Source organism: Dicentrarchus labrax, unplaced genomic scaffold (assembly GCF_905237075.1).
Source record: "Dicentrarchus labrax unplaced genomic scaffold, dlabrax2021, whole genome shotgun sequence".
NCBI lineage: Eukaryota > Metazoa > Chordata > Actinopteri > Moronidae > Dicentrarchus > Dicentrarchus labrax.
In genome coordinates, this window is record NW_026136720.1 from 29,213,960 (window position 1) to 29,238,383 (window position 24,424).

General features: G+C 39.3%; 1 protein-coding gene across 1 annotated transcript; it reads right to left on the reverse strand.

Annotated features, from left to right (window-relative positions):
* Positions 1 to 1,074: 1,074 nt before the first annotated feature.
* On the reverse strand, positions 1,075 to 23,756 carry anpeplb (alanyl (membrane) aminopeptidase-like b). The gene is made up of 20 exons (XM_051383161.1): positions 22,525 to 23,756; positions 19,045 to 19,187; positions 18,751 to 18,884; positions 18,293 to 18,413; positions 16,995 to 17,149; positions 16,761 to 16,874; positions 16,450 to 16,593; positions 16,224 to 16,289; positions 13,955 to 14,020; positions 13,679 to 13,827; positions 12,471 to 12,547; positions 11,586 to 11,719; positions 10,487 to 10,542; positions 10,050 to 10,197; positions 9,758 to 9,846; positions 8,599 to 8,709; positions 6,356 to 6,523; positions 6,030 to 6,170; positions 3,691 to 3,754; positions 1,075 to 2,027 (listed from the first exon to the last, which is right to left on the reverse strand). Exons 1-20 carry the CDS (start codon positions 23,130 to 23,132, stop codon positions 1,881 to 1,883), a joined length of 2,835 nt encoding a protein of 944 aa, XP_051239121.1. The 5' UTR covers positions 23,133 to 23,756; the 3' UTR covers positions 1,075 to 1,880.
* Between the last annotated feature and the right edge of the window lie 668 nt (positions 23,757 to 24,424).

The window sequence follows — 24,424 nt, forward strand, 5'->3', positions numbered from 1 at the left end:
GAGAAACCCACCGTATTTTAAAGAGTATCTCTGAAGTTTTAAACACAAAGAGCTGTGTTACCGGTTTCATAAGATCAGTACACTAGTTTGGTTCTGTGTGAAAATCCACAGTTTTACCCACATGAGAAGGAACAAAGAAAGCCGTTAACAGAACAGGACCATGCAGTGTCGTCTACATGTGGTTATTGTGTCTTGGCTAGTCTGCCACCTGAAAAAATGACTTCAGTACGGAGGATAGGGCAAATAATATTTCCCTGGAATATTAATCCAGTCTGAATGGCGCTGTAGAGTGTTTAATGGTGCAATCACTGATTCAGTGTCGCCAGTCTAATCTCTCTAGACAACATTCCCTGGCAACAGATGCAAACACAGGCTGAGGATTCTGTGTTAGCAGTTTTTCATTCTGATGTCAAAGTAGGATTTTGGTCAATTTAGAGTTTTACTGTGTGCCCCAAAATCCTGCATACATCCTGTCCAGATTATAACAGAGCAGCGGAAGAGGAACACAACAGTAGTTATGTTCTAATTATACTTTAATGATACACCTCCTGATTTTTTATAGTCGCATGAAGTAAAGTTTAGTTATACCGAGTGCTTCAATATAGCACTCCAAGAGCAATTTAACAAAATCAGGCAGTTTATCTTTAAATGAAAGTGCAGAAATAGCTGCTGAGACTGCAGACATTACGTCCACAGAGATTTAAAAATATATTTACTTGTATCTGATTTATCAAAGTAATGATGCAATGCTTATTGCTGCTCAACGCCCCTGAAAACTTGGCTTCAGGAGTTTCTCTATAACATAAAAATTCATGACTAAATCAGCAGTATCAAAGTTAATAAACACTCTTAATACTGATCTGTGAACAGTTTCATCAGGGACCATGTGATTGACAGTCACCAGATTCAAGTGTGACATGGACAATATTGTATTACACATATCATTACACATATCACTATTATTATCATCTTGTTATTCTAAAGTTATGTTACATTAAGTCAGTGAATATGACCTGTATTATTTTACATTATTTTCAAAGCAAAAATGACATGTACTGGATTAAAGGACTCACATTTAACACCATATCAATGTTTTATTATTGAAAATAACAATCTTAGCAACATTCAAGAATAATTTGGTTCCTTGATTACAAGATATATATATATATATATAATATATTATATTATATTAACCCTGTTACAAACTGATTCTGTCCTTGGGCTCTGACTTGTGCAAGTGTGGAGAAGCTGGACTGTAAATTGGCAGCACGTTACATTTTAGCTGTTATTTTGTATTCCTTCACTGTTTTTCCTCCAAATGCATATATGCTTGGACATTAATATAATAATTGATTATATAATAATTTCACTAATTGGCAACAGCAACAAGAAAAGAAAAGTGATTTTGAAAACAAAATATGTTTCACAATTTTTCACATAAAACAATTTACAACAATGATACTTTAAAGATGACTGATGCTGAAACAGCATCATGTGCAAAAATCACAAACAGCGGAACAGTCTTGTTACTGTGACTGTCCGCGTTGAATATACTGTATAAATAATACATATGGGTGTATATGTAAACACTGCTGTGTCTCAGTTTGGTCTTAAGTGCCACATTTCTCTCATGACTTGCACCAGTCTTGTGTGCGGCACAATCACAGTTCAGGTTGGTAAATTGTTTGGTGGAAAATGTAATCTCTCATTCATGATTTCATTATTTCTCTGGTCCATGTTCAAGGCAAAGTGAGGTTCACTCATGATCTTGTTGACGTGGATTTAGTGAAGGCAGAAGAGCATTCAGCTGCAGAACTGAAAACTGCTAGCACCACTGATCTGTAACGCTCTAAAACAACGGGAGATGGCGTTTGTCCACTCTACAAAGCTGTCTGTCCTTCAAACCACTCTAGGATAACATCTTTGTGCTCGCCGACCCACTCGATGTTAACTTTGGTTTGCTCGATGGCCTGGTACACCGCCCTGTTGGCAGAATCCAGCTCGTAGTCCGTCGCAAAATGTTCCAGCTGTGTACACACACACACACACACACACACACACACACACACACACACACACACACACACACACACCAGAGAGAGAGAGAGCATACAGTGATGTTAGAATATTGCTACGGAAGCACACTGCATTCAACAAAGACCAAAAAAATGGAGACCTGAGCTTATAATTATGACATAGTAGGTCACAGAGGAGTGGACTCAAGTCACAAATATGATGACACAACTCGACAAGTAATCTGAATCTGACTAAATCAAAAAAGACTTGCTACTCCTTGGACTTTTGTCTTGAAAATACTGGATACCTCCCCCCTAGTCCAAAGGCTAAAAAATATTTTTGATGAACCAATTAATTTCCCTTCATTTCCTGAAACAGCTAACATTAATGCTATTAATTTACAACAAGTCAACGCATAATCCTGATCCTGGACCAATCAGCATCCAATCAAGTTGCAGGAGAGGAAGAACTAATGTTACATTACCAGTGCCAGCTGGAACAAATAATACCAAAGATAATTTAGTTTTGTTTGTTCTGTTGTTAAAATGGCAGTACATTTAGTGAAGAGCGTATTAGGACTTGGCCCCTGGTAGAGCTAATGCCCTATGTACCAAGTCCTTGCTGTGGCCCTTTGCTGCGTGTCATCCCCCTCTCTCTCTCTCTACCTCTTTTCCTATCAACCCCCCAGTTTGGTGTCAACTGCTGTCAAATTTAACACATTAATTAAACACACTCTGTTATGGTGATAGGCCTAATTTCAATGAAAAGTTTAAATATGTTCATTTGGAAGCTTTCCTTAGCAAATATCGATACAGGTGATTGTTTGTGATTAAATCAGCATATATTTCTGTCACCCCATAAATGTTTCTCTGCCCCTGCTCGGGAGACCGAAGAACTAATTTGGTCTGACTTCTGCAGCATAGTGATCTTGCCAGATTTGCAAAGCAGAAGCACATGAAAGACCAAAAACTAAAATGAACTGATCCTGCTTCAGACATTGCCTAATATATCTTCTTCCGCTGTATCATAGAGCTCCACTGGTGTCCAAAAACCTTTAGAAAAAAAAGCCAGCCACACTGCTGCACTGGGTGACATTTCCTTCACTACTGTGAACAATTCATTTCAAGTTAATCCCACATACACCGCCCTGCTGCCTGAAATGCTTGCTTAAGCAAATTTGTATTAATCCAGAGCTGAATATAGTCCGCCAAAAATAGCTAAAATAAAATAAAAACTGTGGGATGGAGTCAAAATAAACTTCAGTGCGTGCATGGTAACGGAAGAACATGTCACCCAGTGCAACAGTGTGGCTCACTGATGTGTTTTCAATAATTTTTGGACAACAATGGAGCTCTATGGCACAGGGGACGACCATATATCAGGCTTTGATACACACACAGTACTTGTTATCAGGATCCATTGACGGTTTCCATCTTTTCATGGGAAAAATACAGAATATAACCAACCCTATAAATAAGAAAGCAGAGCGAGGGAAAGTTGGGTTTTGGCTCAGGTAAAACTAACACGCACAGAAGATAAGATATCAGGGTGTATCCAGTTACTCGTGTGATATAAATCAATTATTGGTGCATGACTGGAAAGACATGACTCCCCACTCCACATATTGCATGCTGGGATCATCACCGGGACCTAATAAAAACATGAATAAATTACCTCCTTCAGTTCAAACTGTGTGGAGAACCTGCTGGTCACGCCCTCGATCAGCATCGCTCCAGCCCTGGCAGCAGAGACAGGAACAATATCAGAAACAGTTTTACACACAGCACCACGGACTACAGTCTGTAAACTGAGCACAAAGTCGAATGGACAAAAGAAAAACAGCTTCAACTAAAACTGAACGCTGTAACTTTGATAAATGTAGTATTGATTGCAGGGTGGTGTTTTAAACTGCATTAGTTTGAGCTAGGTGGACCTAATGAACTGGATATCGTAAGCAAATACAGTTAAATCCCAGCTGATTGCTTCTTGAGATCAATCTCAGGTGTCGCTGTGTGCTCATGAAATGAAATCCTGTCTGTTATGTATATTTAAACTTTGATACCGATCAATTTTGCTTCCTGGTAACGACACAAACAGCAGGGACTTTATGGAGGAGAGCTAATGATAAGCACTGATTAAATAAGAAGACCTTTGTACGTGACGACAGTCTGCAAGATTTTTATAAGCCACTGTTTATTATAGTCAGTTCTTTTATGACAGGGCTTGTTTATTCAAGTGACTCAACTGCAGGTCACTTCACTATCAAGAGGCCTCTGTAAACCGAACCCCCCCGGGCGAGACGAGGCCCTCAGATCCCTGTGGTGTTGAGCAGCACTACGTCCATAAAGACATCACTAACAACAGCAGTCCTGTCTTCTCAGTTGGCAGCTCATGGCCTCCAAGCAGATCATGAGACAGAGCTGTGAACCAAGGAAAACAGGAGCGAGGCGAGGCTGTGTTCAGGGTTAGATGGATGGGTTGCTGGTGTTTGCTGGAAGCAAAAATCCCATTCATATTCTCAAGGATTTTGATTATTAGCCATGATATCGTAATCACCCAAGCTAGACTTACATGAGCTATGAGATTGTGGAACTAGAATGCTCCTGTAGAAGCCACAAAAAAATAAAAACTTTGTTTTAAGATAAACCTGTTTTATTCACAATCTCACGGAGAAGTATTACAGTACCCACAATCCTAAAGTGTAACACAGACGACGTCTCTGATTGGTAGAGCGAACAGCTAGTGAGTTACTTTTAAAACAATCTTTATTTACACGCTACTGCTGCCACTGACTGTACGAGGGTTTATGAAACTACAATATATTACACCACCATTAACCATACAAAGACTATAATAATGACCGTGGTTGAATTCAAGAAGAAATGAGCTACTGTTGTTGTCATTCGCAGTGGTTTATGGGATGAGTAGTTCCTTCGTTCTTGAAATAATTATGTCTTGTACCTTTGCCTTCTTTCCTGTTTTTCAAGCTTTGTTTTGCTCCAAATCGAATGTTTGGTGTTCCATCAGCTTGATATAAGTTTAAAACTCTTTATATAACGATTTTCTGAAACGTCAATGGAGTGAATAAACGGGAACTTCTGGAACCGGAGCTGTGGACGATCACTGTTGCGCTCTATATCTTTTACATAGTACTGCTCTGTGGTTTGTCAGCATATTTACAATGATCACTGCATGTTATTGATCATGCAACTGTGTAATCAATCAGGCTTAGCTCTAATGTCGCAGCACAGAGCAACCCTGAGCTAGCCAAGCTAAACTAAAAGTGTCCTGGATCTATCTCTGGAGCAGACACACAGGGATGTTAGGCTGTGGTTTGACTTATTTGCCCACCTGGGAGCAGTGGGATGAGCTAAACACACACAATCTGACATAAAGTCACCATATAGCAAACAATTGCTTATTTACACATTCTGTAGAGATTTTCAGTCTTGCTTCTGGCCACCTGATGCATGTCCTATAGTTACTCTTTTTTTAACACCAAATGGATGTTAATGTTGCTCAGTGTAAGCTGGAGGTGTAAACAGGCAACAGTTTGGCCATTACAAAGTCATAATATGACAAATATGTGTGACTTTTAGCTTGCTGAGGCCTTCTGTCTTTAAGTGGCAAAAAAAGTGTTGAGGCAGCTTTAAAGAGCTGCACACCATAAACAGAATTTCATTCCTGTTTTAGCTCAGAGTTCTCAGTGTAACTGCTGCGTTCGGGTTGGCTTCTCCACCCTGACAAACACACGTTCTGGGGTAAACCATGAATACTTGCAATTTTCTTGTAAATCTGTTGGAATAAAAACGGCTAAATTTAAACCTTTAGCACTGACGCAAAATACCGCCTATCATCAACCTCAGACCAAAAACACCAAGCACCAAGTGTCTTCCTTTTCAAGTCTATATTGGTTTTAAGTCCAACTACACAATCTCAAATACTTGTTCATGACTCAGAAAATGACATTGAATCTGAAAAAACCCAATATGAGAGTCCAAATAGCAACCTACCCCTGCCTGACATAGTCCCAGTGTGCTCTGACAAAGTTCCAGGCCAGTGCCTGCCCCGCCACATTCTTGGCTATGTAGTTAATGGTGGAGGCAACATCCATCAGACGAATCTTTTCAGGGTCCAAGGTGTACTCCAGGTATCTGTAAGATAAGGAAGGCACCGACTGGCTCTTCACTTAATGAAAACTGTATGTTTGGGATTCACCTTATCACGGGTGTGTCTGTTATGAGAGAAGTCATTATATAAACACAGTAAAAAATTATACTAATGTAATTCTGTGTATGACACATCAGGATCTTGTCCCTGATCTGTTTGTTAACCTCACCTGTTGAGCAGCCAGATCTTCTTGGTGCATGACAGAGCCTTACGGAGCTGCTCTTTCTCCGAGGTGTCGCTGGAGCTCTGAAACTTGTTCCAGGCAAACTCCCACTCTTTCCCCCCACCAGCAGCCACAGCTTGGCAGTAGATTACAGACCGCAGGTTGGGATGGATGCTGAATCACAAACAAACACACACACACACACACACACACACACACACACACACACACACACACACACACACACACACACACACACACACACACACACACACACACACACAGTTATTTTCCGCACATTAGGACTGTGTCAAGTTCTCTCGGTTGTACTGGGCTTGACTTTTTCCTGCCTATCAGCATATTTGCAGACACACTGAACACTTTCTCCATCCTGTCTAATTTCATATATTTACTCCAACCACTACAAACTAGGGGATTGCACCTGAGAGGTGATAATGCGTGGTTGGGGGTGTTAGGGTTGAGCGAGTACTCGGCTGAACAAAAAAAACCTCAAAGGTCTCACTCTTGTAACCCTCATTGCTCTGTAGCTCAGTTCTGTGGCTGTTCTGTAAATAGTTTTCTAATAAATATAGCAACTTCTGATCAACCCATATCTTTCAGTCTTAAATTAACAAATTCAGATTAGTGCATTTCCAGGTTAAGCACCACCAACATCAAGTTTAAGCCTCGCCCATTTTTGAGTTCAAATATAGAGCATATAGTTGGTTTAACAGATACAGATGATGTACTCGCTCACCCCTAATCTTTATATTGTTATTGAGACATTACATTACATTACAGCTCTATAATAACATGGATATAGTGGGGTGATCTTTTGATAAAAATACCATGTAATTGCCAAAGTAATAACCAAATAATAGATAGGTATTAAATAGTAAATGGACCTGTACTTGTATAGCGCCTTTCTAGTCTTCTGACCACTCAAAGCGCTTTTACACTACGTGCCACATTCACCCTTTCACACACATTCACACAGTGATGGCAAAGTCCATCGAACAAAAACTAACATTCATACACACCGATGCACGGCATTGGGAGCAATTTGGGGTTCAGTATCTTGCTCAAGGATACTTCGACATGTGGCACTAGGAGCCGGGGATTGAACCCACTACCTTCCGATTAATGAACGACCCGCTCTGCCTCTGAGCCACAGCCGCCATTAATAGTATTTCTGGTCAATATTAGACTGAAATTTAGGGGCCATACCGTATTACATATAATTTTCCAAACATTCCCTTTTGTTTCAAGGTAATACTGTACAAATAAAAAGTTCAATGATGTGACCTGGAGACACACTTTACAGTTTCAGTGTGGTAACCATAAACCAGGGCTGAAAAATACTAAATATACCTGTTACTATTTAATTTCCTTGTAACATTAGATTAAACCGATATCAAAACGCATAATAATTACCTGGAAACTAGGGATGATGGCCTCACTGATGGCTAAAATGATAAACCATTCAGTGTATTTTTATTATTAACTTTTTATTATCAGTCTATTACCCCACTATTACCATGTTATTACCCCACTGTTATGTGTTATTACCTTACTATTACCATGTTATTACAGAGTGGTAATCTAAAGCGCAACGAAATAGTGTCTTGGCAAACAGGCAAACATACTCTCAAGTCAAGTCAGTTTTATTTATACAGCCCAATATCACAAATCACAACATGGCAACATACGACACTCTCTATCCATAGACCAAGGATGGGCGAGTGCAAATGCATTAATATACTTCCATGCATTTATATACATGCATGTGTGTTGAAGTACTGAGCAAATACACCTTTAATGTCTCTCTACTTTAAAACTGCACCTGGAAACTGTAGGCAAGTGTAACTGTAAAGGCACTGCAGCTTCACAAGACACCTTCTCAATTAGTATGATTAAGATCATGTTCTCAATGGCCGCCCCATTTTGTCATTTAGGATTAGAGCGCATGTAAGCATAAAAATCCTGCCAAGTACAGCTTTAAAGATAAGAGCGACACTGCAAAGTGCTAACAGCCACCAACAATTAACACAAAAAGTGATTAAATGGCACCTACCGTCACTAAATCATTGCTGGAGAGAAAAGCTACAGAATATAACAAAAGCTATTACAGTGAGACCATTTATTTTGGAAACCAATAGAATCATGTGCAAGTTTAGGAGAGTTTCAGTAGGTGTGTAGCAGAAATTACATTATATACATGATATATACTTATCCAGTAGTGTTCATACCCGTTAGTGGTGTTGCTGTTCATCCAGTTTGCAAACATCTTTGAAGCCATCTCTATGCATTCTGGGAGTCCATTGGAACATGCCACGTGTATGGCTAAGAGTTGGCTGCGCCTTGAAATGAGGACATCACAGTTTCATTTGATATAAAAAGTGCACAGGTATTAAATGACATTAAATGTAATGTAATGTGTTTTGAAGAAGCCTTGTCAAACTATTCTTTCCGAGCTTAAGAATGAGCCAAGTTAATCATGGATTGCTTAAAGCAGCAGAGTGATAATATTCTGTAGTTTTGTTACTATGAGCGACACCTTTCACTTGAGTTATTTAAATGTAATTATAAATATTAATATGAACTACAGATACGCTTTAACTAGTTAATAATCAAATGCATTCATATTCATAATGAATTAGCTTTATCTGATTTTTAATTTATGGTGGCAAAGTATTTGTGTTAAAAAGTCAGTGAGTGCTCTACGGTGAAGTTACAATGTTGTGATTACACAAATTCAACCGATCCTTTTGAATTCTGCGTGATTTTTTCCAATCACCGCAGCTTTTCCGCAAATTTGATAAATCATTGCAGTTTCCTGCGAGTTTCACCAATCAAAGCAGTCCCCCAAGCAAAACGTTAAGCCAAACGTCACCAAACTCCAAACTACTCGCAATATTATTCTCACTGGAATTAGATTTTTAGCGAACAAAAAGATAAATGCAAATATTTTTGCAATTTTCACTTTCTTCCGCAAAAAAAATCCTAAAGGCATCTTGGAGGGTCTGGAGAATTAGTTTTCATGTACAAATATCCTGCCAAGCTGGTTGTTTGAGAGCTTTTTTTGTTTTGTAAATCATTTTGTAATGTTAATTTGCTGCCACACATACAGTGATACTCTAAAGATTAATAGCAAAGAATGTGTTTTTCACCCCTGACAGTGTTTTCTTATAAGAACACTACATATTGTCCACACTGCACATCTGTCACTAACATGTCCATAACTGGTGATGTGTGAAACCAGCTCTCTGGCACTCTCAGACTGGACTGTTAGTTTGTAAAACTGTAAAGTGAAAACATGTGTGAATCTGCTGATGATTAACTAAGGGAAAATTCGGTTTAAACAATATGATGACATTACCCCTGAGGGATCAATAAAATCTTCCTTACTGTAAGGAATGGTCTTCTGGGACTTTTGAATAGTATGTGTAGTTTCTGAAGAAACTGTACAGGCCCTTAACTTGTTCCTGGAGGTATGCCTGCAGGAAGAAACAGTTTTACAGCAGAATTTCAGGAATACATGCAGCAATATAGATTTATTATGATCTGATGAGGCATGGACATTAACCCCAGCGGGTTTTAGTCAGCTAAATCCATCTTCTCTATCCACTGCAGGTCGAAGCAAGATACATTGTTCATTTTGAATATCACAAGTTGAAAATGATGTTTTAATGACACATGCCTGCATGGGTCCGTACACCTCGGAGCGGTCAAACATGAGGACAATGTACTCGAGGTTCCTGACTGCTGATTCCCAGGGAATGTATGCTGTCTCGTTGTGAAGAAAGCGGGTTGAATTCAGAGCCAGACTCACATCGACCAGTTTGGCCCTGAGAAAAACAGAGATGAGGGATCATGTTTTTAAAATTCAGTTGTGACCAGGGGAGTAGCGGGCAGTAAACCCAGGTAAACTCTGTTTATCCACCCCTTTTCAATATAAGCTTATTCATCCATCTTCATATCAACTGTATCAGTCAGTCAGGTGAAACAGTTAGCTAGTTTACCCACCTCTGTATTTACCCCTACACCCCTGGGTGTGACACATTATGATTATAGAATTACACTTAACCAACAGAAAACGTATTTGTAAGTCTGGATCAACTGAATCCAAGTCATTACCTTGCCAAGTTAAATGCATCATCAATAAGTTGTCCTCTGTTCATCAGTGGGATCCGCTAAAAAATAAGAGTAACATGAGGGACAGTAGACATTTCAGTTTACAAAGATCCAAACATGAAGACATCTGCAACTCTACTCAGCCATTCTACCAACAGCAAAATCAGCATGAGTGCAGGAAATGATGACCAGGAGTGCCACAGTGAAAACGCAAAATAAGGCTTTAAACCAAATAATTATGTATTGATTATTACGTTGAATTTAAAAAGTCAGGTATAAACCCAGTAGTATGAGTATCTGAGTTATTTGGGTTTAAGCATTGTCTCTCTATTTGTAGGTTCTAAAGACTCCAACACTGTGCTCTGAAACCCAGTATTTCGAGTGGCTTGCAGCGCAGCACAACATCTTTTTTTTACTGCGTCAAATCACATTGTGTCTGAAAGAGCCTTAAGAGGTCTGTTTCAAGAAGCTGTATACAGTAATCCAATGATCGAGTGGGATCAAGGGATGGAAGTGACTGTCTGTCTGTCGGCTGGTCTGCGGCTTTAGTCCAGATTATTTGATGGATTGTCATGAGAGACATGTAGAGCCATGCCCCAGAGGATGATCCTACTGATGACTTTCCATTTGGCACCACCAGCAAGTCAAAGTTGTCCCAGTGACATATCTCAACATCTAATACATAGATTGACATTATTGTTCCCCAAACAATGAATTGTAATAACTTGTTTTGACTATATATCTATAACTATTGGGTAGAGACATTTGTGTTCCCTGCAGGATGAATTATAATAACTCTAGTGGTGATCCTGTAAAATCTCACCAACAGCCTATCAGGAGATCAGCAGAGTTATTATCCATTATCCTCCCTGGGAACCATGAATGTCTGTACAAAACTTCACTGCAATCCGTCCAACAGTTATTAAGACATTTCTGTCTGGACTAAAGTGGTGGGCCAACCAGTTCAAGGACATTGCCAGCCCTAGATATATTTTACCTCTTGTAATTTTACTTTCTAGTAAAAGGTCTTTCCTTACTCAGTGGAGTAAGGTTTCTGCTCAGAGCTGTGATTTGCTAATTCATTATGTGGCTCAGTACTCACATGTGGATCTTTCTCCAGCTGAGTCAGGAGGCGTTCCCAGTTCTCTGGGTTGTAATTGACTCTGTAGTATCCAGTACAGTTGACATTTGCCAGGATCCACTCTCCACTCTTAGAAATTAAGGTGTCTTTCTTTTCTATTTGACAGGAAAATATTGATCAAAGGAAAGCTCTACTTTACAGACTATGAATCACAAATCAATGGCACAGTGTGAAGAAAAATGAAAAACCAGTAAGTAATCATGTGCATCCGATTCTGTTATCTGGTCTATCTCATCAAACTTCTCTTTCAACTGACTTGTACCCAATCAAAAGCCATAGCTGGCTTAGGATGTCCATCATTCAGTCATGAGTTTTTCTATCTAGTCTTCTGTGAGCCTGATGTAACTGAGAAGGTGTAAAGCACAATTTACTAGAGAATGCAATATCTGAAGAAATTGCGGGTATGAATGCTGTATGCTGACTGCTGAAAGGCTTACGCTAAACTGAATTGCTGGCTTTGAAATTGTTCAAACGATGTGGAATATTTAAAATTTGTTGAAAAGATTATGCTGGACTGAATTGCAGGCTCTAAAAGTTAAATAATATGAATAATCTGTAAAAGGTAGAATATTTTCAGGTGTGTTCAAGAGCTGTCGCTATACTGAATTGCTTGCTTTAATTTGTATGAAGTAAATGAAGTATTGTAGTGGGAAAGTGAGAAATAATCAAATTACTATGAATGGGAGTGAACAGTTTAATGTATCTCATAAGGCTGAGTCAGCATCTCCCACTAATAAAGAATTAGGGTGTAGAAGAACCTTTGCTTTCAGCATTCATATCCAATATGAAGGCAAAGCTGAGAAACAAGGTGTTTGTTCCCAGGCTCTGTGCTGTATATTCTGTTACCTGGTTTGTCTTCCAACGTGAAAGAAAACAATCCAGATGTATCTGACATGGCTGTGATCGGGACATGCCACCAAAGACTAAACAGGCAGAAAAAACAGACAAACAACCAATTAGTTCAGTAAATTATCATTCAGCTCCTATACAATGAGGAATGAAGAGTCAAACTAACAATCCAAAAGGAGGAATTTTAGTAAAAGGTGACAAGGGCACAGTGATCTGTGAGTGTGAAATCTAATCTGCGTCCAGAGCTGTTATGGTCTGGATATGGCTGGAGCAACTTAAAACCATGTCAGGTTAAATTATTGTGCAACTCACCATAGCAGTGTCATGGAGCACATAGTTACAAAACATTGTTTCAAAACACTCCGCATGGCCAAAGGTAAAATCTACTGTAATCATCTGCAGTGGTTTCATGCATGCCTGACAGAGAAATACTTGGTTAACAAAGTGGCATTACGCAAAAACAATAACTGTATTTTGCAAACCGAAACAGACACAAGAAACTCTCATGAAGTGATCACAATGTATATCTGGAGGACAAATTTATGATCCAACTTTGGCCTTAGGAAAGATAGCGAAGGTAAGCAATCTCCTGCAACCCTAGCCCGAGTCACATTCACACTCAAGATGTAAAGTTCCAATGAATACTGAGGGAGGAAGTCGTCACCAGAGGTTGCCATAATGTGTTTGCAATAACGAGAAAATACATTACAACAGCATTATTTTATGACAGTATTGTAATATTGTGACCCTATAAAGTTGTTTGCCACAACATTCATTTTCTGTTTCTGTTTCTGTCCACCTGATGAGTGCAAGTCCAATATTAATTCTCCTTTTGGCTCTGTTTTGTTCTCCATCAACTTCATTCCATTGTTGTTGTGATTTCCATTAATGCCAAAGATGTAAATTAATTTGTTCATACATACTGATTCTCACTCAATAGTTGATACTTTTCAATAAAATAAACAAATTAAAAATCTTCAGAGAAAGTCAACTGATCTACAATTTTGTTATCTGGAACATATAAATGTCCTTGATTCCTTGATAAGTGTAAATTAATGTAATTACAAAATCTATAGCTACTGAGCCCCATTGACTATTATCTTAACTGGATTGGTATGATCAGTAGCCTACTGTATTATCATTGTCCTCAGCTTTAACCAAACTGAAAACTATGTACACTGAAGCAATCTCCATTTAGCACATACTTAGATTCAGAAGAGTCATTGAACAGGAAGTGCTTCTGGTAGATTCCTCCATCAGTAGTGTTGATGGTGATGACAGGATAGCCAATTTGAGTAGTCCAGGGTTTCATTATCAGGGCCACCTTGGTGTGACCGCTATCCTCATCTACGGCCTGCAAACATGGCACAGATCAGTTAATATTTTATGATACGAATACCATCATTATCAATCATCATCAATTAGTATTGACAGTAAGACATGCTTAATCTCAGCAACAAGACTTTTTGACTTTACTTTACCATTTGTATATAATCCCAGAGGTCGTTCTGGTCAGTGTTTGCATACTTAAAGTCAGACAGGTACATCTAAAACATAAAAACAGAGAGAACAAGAAAGAGAAGTTATAATTAACACAGTTTCATCCTGCGTTTGCCTTTATATTAGCTAGATAAAAATGTGCAAATAAATGAATGTTTGGCTGAAAAGTGGTTTTCTGGGTTTTTTTTCTGGACTGTCACACTGAACAGCAATGACGGACGAGGTGTTTCTCAACCCTTCATCTGCCTGCTCCCTTAGAGATTCTGATTACTCTCACCCACAACAGTATAATCCTTTAGTAATCTGTCTGCTCCCCACTGGGAAAATATGACACCCTTATTGATTTTGCGTACGCAGTGGAAACTACAAGTGGACAAAAAGCATGGTTTGTGAACCTGTTTCCCATTGTCTTTTCCCATTGCAGCAGACATAAACCAGATGTTGGAAAGTTAGACTTCAGGACAGCAGTGATGGTGTTATTGTCAACAGATAAGATTTGGATATATGATGGGAATGTTGTTTACTGAAGTTCAAATAAACTTAACCGACTTCATGACCAGGGCCGGAGCCAGACGTTGTAAACATTTGGGCCTTATTCCAAACCTAGGGTGTCTTGGGGAGATTTTTTTCTCCATTTACGGCAGCTATATGCACTATTTCTCAAGCCATTTGACATAATAGAATGCCTAATTTCTGTACACGATTAGGGAAAAACATGATCGTTATCCAGAAAAGATCCCTCCAGTAGAACCTATTTAATATCTAATTGTTCTCCAACTGTCTTCATCATTCTGTAACCAACGCACAACAAATGTTGAGGATCATTTTTCACTACTTCCACCTAAAAAGAGGCAAAAATAGTCGAGGTTGACTCCTCATGAAAAACTTTATTATGTCCATAGTCCATTAGATAGTTAGTTATCTAGCTTACTCCCTTGCTCACTGAATGAAACATGACACACACAAGACAACAACCCCCCATGACAATGTTAGGGCGGACAGTAATAGGACTTTGGCTCAATTGATTTTCCAGTCCAGTCAGAGAGACTAAGGGGAAATTACAGTAATTTTAAGTTATTTTAAAAACCTAAAAGATTAGGAGCTTTTGAGCAAAAATTTGGGGCTGGAGCCCCAGGGGCTGCCCCCCACTGTCAGTTAGCATTTACTGTCCATTAGTACGCTCTGTAACATAGTTTGTCAAGAATTGTATTTGTACCACATGCCTCATTACTGTCTACAAACCATTCCCCGATTGTGAATCAACTCGGACAGAAGAGGGTAAAATAAAAGTGGATGGTTCTTTTGGATTCTCTGAACCTAAAGAGTCAGCACGGCTGAGGGCTTTTTTTGGTCAACTAGGCAATACACTATGTCAAAGTTCGACTTGACAAAAATAATTTGTGGGGATTTCTTGTGTAACCATACCTTACAACAGTTTCAACAAAATCTCAACATTCTAACAATTTTGCAAGCCTGTTGTAATAGACTGCATTAACTCCGGCTAGGTATACCCTATCAACAAGACGGTGAGTTGGATAGAGTATATGACAACAAACACAAATACAAGTATTGCACCAAAGCTAAATGAGACATTTTCTTTCCAGGGTGAAAAACATACTGCTAAACTACTAAAAGTACTGCTGCTTCAACTATGAACAAAAATCCCTTTTTCAGAACCAATCAATACGCTTTGTTTGGCTCACCAAAGACCCCACATGTTCTAAAGAACCTGTAGCTACATATTGTGTGTACATGTGACCTTTACTAGTAGTCCTTTACTTTGTTTGTTGATTGTAGTTTGCTTTTTCCAAATCTTTGGTTTAAGGAAGTCAACCAGGCATGCACAATATTATAAGAGGGTTATGTTGAATTTGAAGCAGGCATTTTTGATTTTCCATACCCCCAATTAAAGCATCAAATTAGACAAAGTTGCTGCGGAAGTTGGCTTCCCCACCCATGTTGTAAGTCATGTCATGTGGCAAGGCATGAAATTACCAAAAGGGTTCATCTTCTCAGAAAAAACAAAAACATTGCCTGGACTCTGGATTTGGTCTGCGTGATAGAGGCCCCTTTTGGTGTTGAGTCTTGACTAAAGGACAATCAAATCAATTACAGTGTGATTTGAGGGCAAATTGGGTGTAACAACCTTTAATCTTGAACCTCAAAGACAGTCTGCAGGGCCTGCCAGAAGCTTTTATGAGGATTAAAACATTTTAGCACATCTGAATGAGGTTAAAAGTTATTGCTTACTTTGATCCCTTTTTGGAAAACCTTTTCTCCCACGACATCTTCCAGCATTCTCAGCACAATTGCTCCCTACAGAGTGAAGACCAAATAGACGTGAATGTTAATATTAATAGTATACTGATATGGGTGACCTGCAAATAAAACAGAAAGAAGAGTGTGTGCGCATCTGTGTTGCACACCCTCGCTGTGGTCATGAGGCATAATGTGTATTCATTACTAGAATCTCTACCTTACTGTAGGTTATGGCATCAAACATCTCAATGATCTGATAAGTCTCCTGGACATCTTCCTGCGGAGGACTGAGAGGATGGGATGAGGCCAGAGAGTCCTCCTCAAACGCTGTATGGAGGTCTCTCATCACAAATGTGTCTCTCTGAGGAAAACAAATAGAGCCCACAGGTTGCATGATGCAGGCTGCATGAAGGTATGAAGGAGATTTTGCTCTGCCTGTTTGCACCAAGCTGTCTTTTCATGTGTGTGTTTCAATGTCAGTGATTGCCACAAGTTGGTCACGTCCGTAAAGATGACTGAATTTCTCACCGCTTTAAATGAAGGATCAATGTGGTCCACTGCAAAGTATGACATGTAGGAGGCGAAGCCCTCATTTAGCCAAACTTCGTTCCACCATTTCATTGTCACCAGATTTCCAAACCACTGTTAACAAAAAGAGAAGATGTGAAAACAGTCGGTGCCTTGATCTGTAATTAAAATGTATCTCATATCATTTGGTTGTTTTTATTAGGGATAGCACACAAAGACTTTTTTCCCTCTAACCTGGTGTGCCAGTTCATGTGAAATGAGAGTGGCGATCACTTCCTTGTGCAACAGTGAGGACACTCCTTCCTCATAGAGCAGGCCTCCCTCCTGGTATGTGATCAGTCCCCAGTTTTCCATTGCTGCAGGACTTAAGTCTGGCAGTGCAATTTGATCTGGAGGATTCATATAGATATGGACAAATGATCAAATTATATAAATAAAATAGCTTAGCCAGAAGTACGTTATAGTGTCCAAGAGTACCCAGTAGGTTTTTCTCAGAAGAGCAGAGCTGTTTTAGAGGTAGGACTGTTGTTATTGACCGAAGCTGATTATTAAACCTGAGCGTATGCCTATAATTGCATAGGCTAATTAAAACAGTATTTTGAATATAGCTTTACATAAAATGACAGAATAAAGTATTTAAATAAATACTAAATAATATAATAAAATAATAGCGCTGTGTATCGGCAAGAATCTGGCGATACAAAACGTATCACGATACAGGGGTTACAATTCAATATATCGTAATATATTGCGATACTGTAAGCAAGTCATTACATTGTGATTTAATAAAATAAATTATTACAAGATTATTATTGTTATATTGTTTCATATAAATTTTTACAACCCCTTCATGTACAACTAAAATGAAAACACAATTGTACTTTTAAAAATGTATTTAGTTTGGCGTAAATTAATGGCAAAGGTCCAAGGTGCCCACAAATGTGTGTAAAAGGTTTAGGGTCTTTATTTTGTGTTTGGCTGCGAACAACAAAGATGATATAAAACAAGGGAAATGTATAGAAACTGCTGTAACAAATTCCTGAAAAACTATTTTGCCTGCTATTTGTTTAGTTTTTCAAAAGGTTTCACTTATATCAAGCTAGTATTTAACTATCTTTAGATATCCAGTAGCTTATCCCTAGTGTAACTGGGAATCTACAGTAGAAGTCTACATGTCTTTCATGTTTTATTGTTTTATTAAAGCTGTCAAATTTAAATATATTTAGTGTAAAAGTAAAGGAATCAGCCGTGTTTGTACAAAATGTTACAACAAATTTGACCCTAGTAATCAAAATGATACTAGCATTATATATAAAACGATGTAGAACTGGGACAGAGTATATGCTCTAGCTAGCCATACTTTACCAGTAGTTCTCAAGCTGTACAGTAAGCTGTTAGCCTGCTGACCTTCCAAAATGTGAAATGTCATCATCATAACAAAAAAAATACATGTCTTTTGAAAGTGACAATGACATATTTTACCTTCATCTTTCAATGTGTCAGTACAGCCATACTGTATCTCAAAGTCTTACCAAGTGTTTTCTGTTGGTAATTAATCTCAAAATAATTCTCATAGAACTGGAGAATCTTTCCAGTGATGCTGGCAGCGTAGTGAGTGTGTCCTGCTGCAGCGGCCTCAGGACGGGCAAACGTCTGTATGAGCAAAACACAGAGGTCAGATAAAGCACAGAAGATATTGTCCTACATATTTTTGTTACATTTCCTTAAACTTCCATAAAACCGGGGATGGGAAATATGGAATGTTAAATACATCAAAAAAGAAGGAAACGTGAAAATGATTCAGTTATTGGATTGAAGATCTGGTGCTGAATGGTATTTTGATATGGAATTGAAATCAAACCAAAACCATTAGCAGTTATTTTTGCCAGTAAACTTAAATTAGCTAAAATTACAGTCAACTACCCAAGGTCAACACCATGCCAAAAACAATTACATGAAATTCATGTTGAATCTACTGGAGTACACATACTTCAATTGTCACACGCTCATGTGTGGAGGGGGTTGGTTTGAACTCTGAAACCGTGAAGGCTACCAAGTAGGTTGACATCTTCGGTGTTGGATGAAAACTAGTGTACTGCCAGTCTTCGTCGATAATATTGGAGGCTGACAAAGTGGAAACAAAGCACAACAGTATAAGGAAGGATATGTTTTATTCTGTTATTACTGTTTATCTTTTATTGCTATGTGACCAGAAACGTAATAAACACTAAACACTGCCTCAGAAGCCAGGGACAGATACAGTAACAGCTGTTTATTTTTTTACCTGACTGTTGCTCATTTCCGAGAGCTTTTGTGAATCGCCTGTGGATGATGGTCACATAAAACACAGCCTTCATTTCTGGCTCATCGAAACAAGGAAACACTCTCCTGGCGTCTGTTGGTTCCATATTAGTAGCGACAAGGAACCTATGCATACAGATAAAGATAGTCAGCCTTTCATTATCATAAAACGAACAGATCCATCCAAAGTCCTGCCGCTTCTTGGTCTGTTCTCTAATAACAGTTGAACAAGACTCGGTCAACATTCCCCTTTCCTGTACTTAGATCAGTCTAACACGTCACCATTTTTCTCAGTAAATATATTTCTAAAGGTGCAATTGACATGACATATTCACCAGATGTCCAAAAAATCAAACCATAGATGTCCATCAATTAAGTTATGTGTAATAATGTGAAATGACACAGAGAAAAAGTATTGAACAAATGACGAAAGGGGGGCGCAAAAAGGCCTGGAAAGCCAAGACACCAGCTGAAATCTATCAGTAATTAGAGAACAATCCTGCCACTTGTCAGCGCAAATTAATATCAGCTGGTTCAGTCCCAACTGATGGCCTATAAAAAGCTGTCTCATCACCAAGGTGTCACACAAGAACCATCTCATGATGGGTAAAACCAAGACCGTCAAGACCTTCGCAACCTTATTGTTGCAAAAAATACTGATGGCATTGGTTACAGAAGGATTTCTAAACTTCGGAATGTTCCAGTGAGCATTGTTGGGGTCATAATCAGGTAGTGGAAAGAACATCATTTCACCATAAACCAGCCATGACTAGGTTCTTCTAGCAAGATTTCTGACAGAGGAGTGAAAAGAATTATCAGACGAGTTGTCCAAGAGCCAAGGACCCCACTTGTGGAGAGCTTCAGAAAGACCTGGAATCAGCAGGTACAATTGTTTCAAAGAAAACAAAAAGTAATGCACTCAACCGCCATGGCCTCTATGCACGCTCACCGAGCAAGACTCCAATGCTGAAGAAAAAAAGCATGTTGAAGCGTGTTTAAAGTTTGCTGCAAAACATTTAGACAAGCCTGTGATATTCTGGGAGAATATAGTCTGGTCAGATGAGACACAAATTCAACCCTTTGGATGCCATAATACACAGCATGTTTGGAGGTCAAATGGCACTGCACATCACCCCAAAAACACCATACCAACAGTGAAGTTTGGAGGTGGGAACATCATGGTGTGGGGCTGTTTTTCAGCATACGGCACTGGCAAACTTCATATAATTGAAGGAAGGATGAATGGAAAAATGTACCAAGACATTTGTGATCACATTGAGTGATCCGCCTGTTAACAATACTGAGAGATGCAGACTTTACTACCAAATCAACTGTAACTCACTTAATTCTGAACCGATTTTCATGGAATTTGGTTTATTATAAATGTGAGAAATTTAACCTGAAGGTATGAATTCAGTTACTAGGGGCAGATCTAATCAGCTTTATGCCAAAAACAGTCAAGGGTCACCTTGGAAAAATGCTGCAGGCCACTCAAAACAGCCACTGACAACCAAGAAACAGCCACTACTAGTCAGACCAACACTTTGGCCAAAACACAGAATGAAAACAATGAATACATGTGTAGTAGTGTGTATGAGTTACTGTTTAACCAGGAAACTGGCAAGTAAAATTTGTGTGTGTGTGTGTGTGTGTGTGTGTGTGTGTGTGTGTGTGTGTGTGTGTGTGTGTGTGTGTGTGTGTGTGTGTGTGTGTGTGTGTGGGGGAAGAATTCACCTATATTGAATTATGTTTTCCTGTAGACAAACTTCACATTTCACAAAAACAAGCAACCAGGTGGCTTTATAACAATATAATATATACAGAAATCTACTTTTTTATAGAAACTGAACTCAAAGTTAAAACTCTAAATAACTGGGCCTGCATGTCCCAGTGAGAGTTGTGGTTATTCAGAAGGTTAATGTTTTTGCATAGAGCTCTTTAGATCTGCCCCCACAAACTGAATTCATTCCTAGTAACCAGTATCAGGTTCAAGTTCTCATATTTATAACAAACCAAATTTCATGAAAATTGGTTCAGAATTAAGCGAGTTACAGTCGATTTTGTCTGCATCTCTCAGTATTGTTAAAGGGCAGATTTTGACCAGACGCAGAGCAGCAGCTGTGTATTTTATATCTATGATAAAGAACCCATTACAAATTACTTGATGAGTATAAATAAAATAAATAATGTGCTTTTGTGTCTTTTCGGAAACAGGTCATTTTGTGTCCACAAAGTGTGTAACACACATACAGATAGTAAACTGCGTATTTGGGACACACAATAGAAAACGTAAACCAGCTTTGGTCTCTGACTGAAATTAATGTGTAAAAACAGCAAGGAGAATATATGAGTGGTGACTAGAGGGTTATCCTGCTTCCAGTAGGTCTAACAGAGTATAAATAGTGTGACAAACAGAGTGTGTGTTGACCCACACTTGCACAGTATGTGTGTAAGCACATGTCTCCACTCAGTAATTTCATACTGTGTTTGGGTTCTTTTACCCCATGGGCATGGAAATGGATCAATTACAGTAATTAGACAAGACAATGGACTAAACCATGAAACTGTCCAATTCCTTTGAATACATTTGTCTTTTTCTCCTTTTGTTAATCTAGAACACAGTCCAGCTGATAAATGAGCTCCTACAAACAACAGCCCACTGTGTTTTTTTAAGACCACAAAGACATCTGCATTGTTTTTTTATTTTGGTTTTGGTACAAGACTTAACAGACACCAATCCAGATGTGTTTTTGTATTATCTCAGAAATCCAACTGACCAAGTCAAAAGATGTCTAAGGCTGGACTCATCTCTTTGTGACTTCTATGTTAATGATTAGTCTGTGTCACTACACAAATGTTGAATAAAAGTTGTAATTAGTTTTTTTACAGTGCAAAATGTCTCAATGTTTCTTTTTGTACATACAGAATATGTGACTGGGGGGTTTGGAGGCTTTGGAGTTACTTACGGGCACTTAGACGAAGTTGGGCTGTAGACTAAGGAAAGTAATGTGACAAGTAATGTAACTGATTACTGTTTTTGTTGAGTAATTACTAAATAAACACAATTACTTTATCAATAAGTAATGTGTAATGCGTAATTGATTGCATTATGAAAGTAACTGGATGTCAGATGACAATGATTAATATAATTTATTTTTGACCGGAGTCAATACACTGTACGTTCTTTCAGTTTCCATCTGAATTTGACTTGCAGCATTGCTAGAGAGCGCTACAAGTGGATTCATCTATGGAATAACTTGAGCCTTTTTTCATCTGTGTGCCATGAAGAGCCGTCAAGGGTCAATAATGGTTCTAATTTGGTGCCTTTTAATGGTTTTCTGGGGAAACACTGCCAGGATTGTTTTACTTCTCTACAAATAAAAATATATACCCTCAGAATACTTTGAAAGGTGCTATAATCACAAATTATACACACAGAAACGTTTAGGTTTTTGTTACTTACCTCTCTGTATTCGTATCACCTTCAAATTCTGGTTCCCCTTCTTGGTATGTGCTTACAAACAGCGCGTCAAGATTTTCTGATATTTCTCCTTTGAAATCCAGAGACAAACTGTAGTTTCCCCCTGCCTCCAGTGCCTCTTTCAGCTGAATCTCGAGAAAGTCACTTTCGTCTTCGTGGTGTTTCATTGCTGAAACCTCTATGTTATTATTGTTTTCTGTGTCTATCACCTTTGGTTTAGAAACGGCCAGGTCCTTGCTGTTGAGGTAGATGGTTCTAGTCGTCTGGGCGCAGTGAAAGTTAACAGTAGAGTTCCCTGTGAAGAGCATCGTCTGGTTGGGACTGGTGACATTTACCTCCTCGATGATTCGTGTGTAGAAGTGAGGCTTCAGAAAGACCGTGTATGTTTCGGGTATGAGATTCTTCGGCAGCCGCATGACGGGTGGCGGTCCTGTGGTGGTGGTCGAGAAGGTTGGACGGGGCGTCGGGTTCATTGAAGAGATCTGAGTATTGTACAGAATGACCATGGTGACAATGCCAGCGATGACAGAGCCGGTCAGGATCATAAAGGCAGAGGCGATGGCCTTGGATGTGAAAGACGACTTGGCCATGGTGGCTGGTTCCTATGGTCAGCCCTGAAGGTCCCGTTGCTTGACTCGTAGAGATGAGTCTGACGAGTCCCTTAGCTTGTATTCCTGTCTTCTGCAGTGACTGATCAGAAAGTAACCTCCCTCCCATAAACAGGGCTCAGCCTTAGCAATTAAGGGTCTGCAATTGGATTAAGCATTAACTTGGACACTGCTGAAGGAGCAAAGAGTAAGCGTAGTGTGAAGAGGGCGGTGTTCATTGGCCTTGTTGTAAATAATCATATTGTGCTCTCAAACATCTGGAGGTGGTTACTGTGGTCTTGCCACTAATGCAAGGGTTAGGTAAACCTCACGGAACACTTTATCCTTACCCTGCACTGTCCAACCCATCACACCCAGACGCACTCTCACTCACATTCCCTTTCTGTGAACATAGCACACACTGCCCATCACAATCACAAGCCTCACTGGACAAAAAAGCCGGTGAAGAAAATCCTTAAGGAGGAGAACATCAGCAGCAACAATCACTTTTGAGCGTAGGTGAAGGTGTCCAGACTTCCACGTCGCAGCGACACTTTTCCCAACTACTGCCAAACCTCAACCCAGGGGGCTTCCAAAGACGCATGTCAACACAGATCCTGTGCGATTGACAAACTCCCAACAAACGAGAAGCATATGAAGGGAGGAGTGTTCAGTGGGCTGGATAAGAGAGGGGAGGAAAAAAGAGCAAGAGAGCAGAGTGATTTTGGAAATCACTGAATTGCCTGGAAAGCCCCAACCTCAGGGAATCACGACCACCATGACCACACACACACATTCCTCGCCACAGGAGAGGAACTCAGGGAGACAAATAGGCAAATGGGAACAGTGTAGGACAAGAGGGGTCTGAAATGGGTGCGGAGGTGGTTATTTGTACTGAGAACAGATGTTCCTGTTGCGGGGTCAAGGAGATCAAACCGACCCAACCACACTGAAACACTATGTAGTGTAAGAATGAAGGAAAACCATCATCGCAGAGAGACCGTGCCAGGTGGAGGGGAGCCCGAGCGAGGCCACGTTCATGCTTCGAATTATACATGAACAAAGATTAATGAGCTGTTAGGGAGTAATGATGTTTATGACAGTTGTCAGAGCACTTTTTTGGTTTTGTGCATTTGAAAAAAACCTTACAGTAAATAAACCCCAGAAACAATTCCCTGGTGCTTACTTAAAACGATGTTGTTTGACAAAAGCTCAATAATTTTATTAAGTGAAAAAAGTGGTCAACATCACCCAGATGTTGCAACATTTGTCTAAATATCAGGGTCCTCTACTCA